The 7,599-nt window shown below is 52.3% G+C and overlaps 1 protein-coding gene across 1 annotated transcript; it reads left to right on the forward strand.

Annotated features, from left to right (window-relative positions):
- Positions 1-3,417: 3,417 nt before the first annotated feature.
- Positions 3,418-7,308, forward strand: LOC109782346 (uncharacterized). The gene is made up of 2 exons (XM_020340958.3): positions 3,418-3,790; positions 5,396-7,308. The coding sequence occupies exon 2, from the start codon at positions 5,410-5,412 to the stop codon at positions 7,099-7,101; it is 1,692 nt and encodes a 563-aa protein (XP_020196547.1). The 5' UTR covers positions 3,418-3,790; positions 5,396-5,409; the 3' UTR covers positions 7,102-7,308.
- The last annotated feature ends 291 nt before the right edge of the window (positions 7,309-7,599 follow it).

Raw genomic sequence — 7,599 nt, forward strand, 5'->3', positions numbered from 1 at the left:
TTCGTAGAATATGTAGGAACCAATATGAGCATCCAGGTTCCGCTATTGGTTATTGACCGGAGATGAGTCTCGGTCATGTCTACATAGTTCTCGAACCCGTAGGGTCCACACGCTTAACGTTCGGTGACGATCGGTGTTATGAGTTTATGTGTTTTGATGTATCGAAGGTTGTTCGGAGTCCCGGATATGATCACGGACATGACAAGGAGTCTCGAAATGGTCGAGACATAAATATTGATATATTGGATGACTATGTTTGGACATCGAAATGGTTCCGGGTGAGTTCGGACATTTACCGGAGTACCGGGGGGTTACCGGAACCCCCCGGGGAGTATATGGGCCCTAATGGGCTTTAGTGGAGAGAGAGAGAGGGGCGGCCAGGGCAGGCCGCACACCCCTCCCCCTTGGGTCCGAATTGGACTCGGGAAAGAGGGGCGGCTCCCCCCTTTCCTTCTCCCTCTCTCCTCCTTCCTTCTCTCCTACTCCAACTAGGGAAAGGGGGGAATCCTACTCCCGGTGGGAGTAGGACTCCTCCCAGGGTGCGCCATAGAGGGCCGGCCCTCCCCTCCTCCACTCCTTTATATACGGGGGAGTGGGGCACCCCATAGACACACAAGTTGACAGTTGTCTTAGCCGTGTGTGGTGCCCCCTCCACAGATTCCACCTCGGTCATATCGTTGTAGTGCTTAACTTCATCATCACCGTCATCACGCCGTCGTGCTGACGAAGCTCAACCTCGACACTCAGCTGGATCGAGAGTTCGTGGGACGTCACCGAGCCGAACGTGTGCAGATCACGGAGGTGCCGTACTTTCGGTACTAGGATCGGTCGGATCGTGAAGACGTACGACTACATCAACCGCGTTGTCATAACGCTTCCACTTACGGTCTACAAGGGTACGTGGACTACACTCTCCCCTCTCGTTGCTATGCATCACCATGATAGATCTCGCGTGTGCGTAGGAATTTTTTTTAAATTACTGCGTTCTCCAACAAAGGCAATGGCGAACCATTGGGGGCTCATCTAAACGGCATGCAACAAATGGCATGGGATCGTCGAGGAGATCGCGGCTCGCCCGGAGAGCGGGGCCATCATCGAGGATCAGGTATGGCACGCCGGTCTCTCCCTTTTCTTTTCGCCATGTGCGCGCCCGCCGACTATTGTTCCTCGGCGCAGCTGGTGCGGATGTTCGCCATGTGTCGCGAGGACAGCAGCGACCAAGATTTCAAGTACCTCCACGTCTTCAAGCGGGTCCAGAAGTGTGAGAAGTGGGCGGATGCCAGGTGCACCCTCGCCAAGGCCAAGGAGACGTATAAGCCGGATGCGCCGACGCCGGGCGCTCGAACGACAACAAAGGGGCCAAGAAGGGGAAACACGCCGAGTTGGCTACCGCACGTGTGCAAGAGTCCATCGAGCATTGCCTCGCCGACGCCCAGTCCCGGGCCGCCCTGCGGGAAGAGAAAACCGAGGCGCGATGGTCGGCGTTGATGACGAACAGCGCCGTCAAGCTTGACCTGCTCCGGACCAACGTCGCCGCGAAGAAGAGGAACACCGACCTGGCTTTCTTGATGGGCGGGCCGGACATGCTCCAGAGCGACGACGAGCAGCTCAAGGCGTGGTACCTGGCGGAGCGCGGCCTCATCCTGAACCAGATGCTGTCAACGGCGCCGCCAACTCCCACGCCGCCGCCAAGCCCGAGCGATGATGCCTCCACGACGCCCAGCAGCACAGAAGCCGCGCCGACGCCGCCCAGCCCGTGCACGCCGACTCCTCCAACGCCGGAGGTAGACACCGCCGTTTGATGCATTGCCTCCGCGTCCTTTCTTTTTGCACGCCGAACTTTTCATTTGGTCGCCGAACTGTGGCAATGTGATCGCCGAATTGTGATGCTGATCGTCGGACTTGTGGTGTTTTTTGGCAGCGGGAATGGACCAAGTTTGAATTTGCGACGCCTTGGGGGCGACATCTGGGGGCGTGGCTGGGACCTAGATCGCCCCCAAGGCCTAAAAATCGCTGGGGGAGCGCCGGGCCCTGCACTGGCAGGGGCGAACGAGTGGAGATGCTCTTAGCTACTCCGGTCGGGCTGTATGTGCCTCTTCCGCATGCACTAGTCCTAGTTGGGTGACTCGACCGTGCGTTGCAGTTACCAGTTGGTTTTGGTGGCCATGCAGTCCGCTTCCTCACAGTGCACTTTGATTATTATTTACACAATTACGTTGTTTCTAAGATTAATTATAATTACACATAACCAAATGTTTTTAATTAATTATCGTTAATGTAATTAATGTTCTTTCCAGATTATTGGATGTGATGCCCCATCATCAAAGTGGAGTGACATTGGATATATAGGTGGTTGTATGGCTGATATCATTTATATACACCAAAATCATGCTTTTATAAGGCTGGTCATAGTGGGGTAACATAAGTAGTATCATGCACTTGGAACTCGCAAACATGCTTATGTGGCAGGCAATTAAAAAAGAAAGAGATGGTTATAGTAACATAGATAGATACTGTAACATAATAAATGTGATGCTACTATGTGTCATACATGGCAATAAATGAGACCACCTATGATACTAATCTATGATACTATGCACTATAAAGGTAGTAACATAGACTAGTAACATGCATATGTTACTAGTCTAAGTTACTCCTCACTATGACCAGCCTAAGTAAGATGTAATTGCAAAATTAATCGCAATGAATGAATTTAATGTTTTACCAAGATTAATTGTGTTCTAGATTTCATGTGATGCTCCATAATTGCAGCGGCATGAGACGCTAGAGATAGGTGGTCGAATGGATAGGATCACTTGATTCATCAAACTCTTTTTTTAGGAATATTGAAAAAAAATCTTTATCATTTGGATTCGCCGGAACTAAAAAAGAAATAAAATTGGCAAATAAAAAGGCGAGCAATTCGGCCCGGGTAAAAGATCACGCCCTTGATTTTCGTAAAGGGGTGCTTTATTACTTAAAAGATTTAAGCATTACACTCAGCCTCTGCATAATTATGATGCACACAGCCAAATAAGTTCTTTCATACAAACGAAATTTAAGAAGGCGAAATACAAAGAAACAGAGTATGTATAACGCCTAAAGCGGAGGTGGGCCAATCCTAAGGTCATGCTGCCACCCATGTTGGGTAAAAGTATCCCTCGCCATATCCTCCAATCGTGTACACACCTCCGTAAACAGGCTTCGATTCTCCACACGTTGTAGAGAGGACCATAAACGAAGAGTCCCGGTACACCTGTAAATAACCTGCATCAGAGAAGTACTTTTATCGTTAAACACCTTATCATTTTTATATAGCCAAAGCGATCAAATAACGGCAAGCGCTTGATAATGGAACATGGAATGGAAGGCTTTTCCAGCCGGCACCCGCTCCACGGTACCGAAAGTTGCGAGGCACTTCACTATTCTCCATTTCTAAATCTCCCTCCCCCACCCGCCATCTCTGACTCCTCTCTCCCTTCCCTCTGAACAAGAACAAGGACAGCAAGAAGACGAGACCTCTCTTGCAGTCAATAATCCCATACTCACCTAGCTAGGCAGTAGAGTCTTTTTTCCAGGGATAAAAAAGAGCAGAGAATTGTGAGTCCCTCTGTCTGAAAATCTGAACGACCCCCACACATCAGTCACTGTTCGTCTGCCGGTGCAAGACACGATCCGGGGCCGGGGCCACCACCGCAGCGGCGGCGGCGATCTTTTCTCTCCGTCACCGCCGATCAGGGAGAGAAGAGCGGCGGATCAAGGCAAGATTTGCAGGCGTCTTCGAGCCCAGGTTTGCGCTAAGCCACTTCTCGAAATCCTTCTCCGTTAACCCCCTCCCCTGCTCAGTTCGCCTTCCGTTTCGGCCATTAACATTCATAATTGCCGCACATTTTCTTCTTAACTTAAGCAATGCTTGCGTTTGCTTAGCCTCGCCCGTGTTTTTTAGCGACTCCACTCCATGCTCTATGTGTGGAGTGGAACAGCGATGGCCATGCCTGGTCCCTTTAGAGCTCTGTGGGTGGCTTGCACGGTTGGATTCAGCTTTCCTCTTTCCTTTACACTTTCTTTTCTCTCCACCATTTCCTAAGAATTCACACGGTATGTTTGCTACGGAGCACTGATAGCGATGCCCCCATGGTCATTTGTTAAATCCAGCCGTCTCAAGCCGGATTAAATTCCCTGCGCAGGACAAAATCACATGGATGACACCGAACCGTCTTGCCTTGAGCTGCTTATTTCTATGCTTGCTTCCATAGAGACTAGATCATCCAAATTGAGTACCCTATTTCCACCAACAGAGAAATGGAAAGTAGTTGCTTTTGTTACCATATAATAATAACTTAGAAAGTACTCACTCCGTTCACAAATATTTTTGAGTCGGAGGCTATGTTCTAACTTTCTTGAATCGGATGTACATAGACACATTTTACTATGTGTGTTCATTCATTTCGGTTTGTACGTAATCCATATTGAAATATGTAAAACATCTTATATTGGTCAACGGAGAGAGTAGGTTAAATGGTCACCTTATGCATCAATGCCCGGCAAGGTTGTGAAACTCTAATGCTTCTTAGTAAATAGCATAAAACTAATATGGATCGAAGGGGGTGCGAAAATTTTAAAAAATGGTAGTTTGTTGAAACCCTAGCTTATATTATGGTAGTTTTATGCTATTTACCCGATGCTTGTTGGTGTTCCAGACTTCCAGCATTGCTGTCGATCCGTACAAGCGAAGTGTCTAGCTAGTGTAGACAACAATTCAACCCCATTTACTTGACTGCATCCCTACATTGTTCTACTGTACTAGTAGTGGCAGTATATTCCTTAGGCTGGCCATAGTGGGGGTAACATAAGTAGTATCATGTACTTGGGACTCGCAAACATGCTTATGTGGCAGGCAATTAAAGAAAAGAGAGATGGTTATAGTAACATAGGTAGATACCGTAACATAATAAATGTGATGCTACTGTGTCATGCATGGCAATAAATAAAACCATTTATGATACTAATCTATGATACTATGCACTATAGAGATAATAATATAGACTAGTAACATTACTAGTCTAAGTTACTCCTCACTATGACCAGCCTCAGAGGGATCATTGAATTTTTGTAGACCAGCCATCCATTTTCATTGGTCAGTTGCAATTAAGAAAGCTCACAGAAATGGCCAGTCGGCATCACTCTGATCCGGTCCTTCTGGTTGTGCTGCAGCGTGTTGAAAATGTTTTTACACTTTCCAGACTTTGTCAAGTCGTGACATGTAAGATGACACTTCGACGTGTCCAACGATGAGCCATCGCAGCTGCAGATTTGTAACATACGGCGTGCTGTTCTGAAGTCCCGAAGGCCTACTCCGCTACTCACCAAACAGTTCTACTCACTATCTGGGCAGGGCAGGGCAGAGAGATGGTTCCCAACGCCGCGAGCCGCGGCGGCGAGATCGTGGAGGTCGTCGTAGGCGAGCCGGCCTCGCCATCGGCCGCAATGCGGCTCATGGACTTCATCCCCATCTACATTCCCACGGTGGAGAAGGGAGCGCTGAGCAGGGGCGCGCGCAAGACGCGGTTCCTGGACTTCCTCCGCGCGCGCCCGTCCAAGGAGTGGTTCCTCCGGTCCACCTTCGTGGGACGCCTCCGCTGCAGGAGCCAGGTCACGGCCCGGGAAGACGAAGACGGCCGGGACTCCGACGGTAACGCCGGCGGGTGCCGGCCGCGGAGGCGGCGGAGGCGGTTCCGCGTGCCGTTCGTGCGGAAGATCAGGTGGGGCAAGCTGTGGACTCACGCGGTGAGCTGGTGCAGGCGGCCGGCCAACTTCGCGATGATCATCTGGTTGGCGTTCGTCGCGGCGGGGCTGCTGCTGCTGTTCCTGCTCATGACGGGGTTTCTCGACGACGCCATCCCGGAGGACGACCGGCGCAAGAAGTGGACGGAGGTGATCAACCAGATCCTCAACGCGCTCTTCACCATCATGTGCCTGTACCAGCACCCCAGGATCTTCCACCACCTGGTGCTGCTCCTCCGGTGGCGCCCCGACGGCGACCGCGAGGCCATCCGCAAGGTGTACTGCAAGGAGGGAGCCCCAGTGCCGCCGCGCGACCGCGCCCACATGCTGGTCGTGGTGGCGCTGCTGCACATCACCTGCCTGGCCCAGTACTTCTGCTGCGCTCTCTTCTGGAGCTACTCGCGCACCGACCGGCCCAACTGGGCTCTCAACATCGGCTACGGCTTCGGCACGGGGCTCCCCGTCATCGCCGCCCTCTACCTGGCCTACAGCCCGCTGGGCCGGAAGCAGGCACGCGACCCCGACGCGGAGCCGTCGTCGTCGGGCGAGGAGGCGAGCGGTCACGGCACGGCGCCGGAGAACGACGGCCGCGGCGTGTCGATCAGGATATACAACCGGTCGGTGGTGGTGAGCAGGCCGGAGTGGAGCGGCGGGCTGTGCGACTGCTGCGACGACGGGACGGTGTGCGCGCTGTCGGCGACCTGCACCTTCTGCGTCTTCGGGTGGAACATGGAGCGCCTCGGGTTCGGCAACATGTACGTGCACGCCTTCACCTTCATCCTGCTCTGCGTCGCGCCCCTCCTCATCTTCAGCGTCACGGCGCTCAACGTCTACGACGACGACATCCGCGACGCCGTCGTGGCCGTGGGCGTGCTCCTCTGCTTCTGCGGCTTCCTCTACGGCGGCTACTGGCGGACGCAGATGCGGAAGCGGTACAAGCTGCCGGCAGCAGGCGGCGGGCGGCGGGCCGCGGTGGGCGACTGCGCCAAGTGGCTCTTCTGCTGGAGCTGCGCGCTCGCGCAGGAGGTGCGGACGGCTAACTTCTACGACTTCGACGACGATCGCTTCGTCGGCCACGGGGCGCGCAACGAGGAGGGCCGCGCCGTGCTGGTGCCGCTGCCGCGGGAGGCGTCCACGTCGACGCACTCCCGGAGCCTGTCGTGCCCGCCCAAGATTTACGCCATGGCAGCACTGAGCGGCGCCGGCACGAGCACACTGGATGAGCAGATGGTCGACATCGCGATGGGGAGGTCGGCCACGTACAATGCCATGAGCCCGCCTTTGCCGCCGATGATACAAATGGACAGGGAAGTGTAGTTGCGATTGCAACTAGCTTTGCTCCATCAGTTCGCCATGACTGCTATATGTGGACGTGTGTGCAGATGAGCTCTCCGTGTGCTGTTGCTCGATGATCTCATGCTATATGCGCGTTTGGCTGCGCCCAACTTAAAACCTGAACACCATAAACGCAAAAAGGGCAGTGCTATACATAAAGATTCCTTATGGGAACATAAAGTTTTATTACATTATTCAGTACATAAGCAGATGGATAATTCTTTGGGAGCACCTATGGCTCAGGTGCCTGCAAATTTTAGAGCAATGCTAGACCCACGTACAGTTACGTGAGGTTTTTACATAAATGCTGATTTGAACGTAATTAATTGGTTTAGGATTAGTGGCTGGAGCCCACCCCGGTTAAAATCAGGGGGGAGGAGAGTATGTATGGAAGGGTATGTAAGATTATGTAGGATCTTTTCGTAGGTGTAGAATTATTACAAATTTTATCACTTCCTCTGAACCGTTGCATTTACATGA

This window comes from Aegilops tauschii, chromosome 4, assembly GCF_002575655.3.
Source record: "Aegilops tauschii subsp. strangulata cultivar AL8/78 chromosome 4, Aet v6.0, whole genome shotgun sequence".
In the NCBI taxonomy this organism is placed as follows: Eukaryota; Viridiplantae; Streptophyta; class Magnoliopsida; order Poales; family Poaceae; genus Aegilops; species Aegilops tauschii.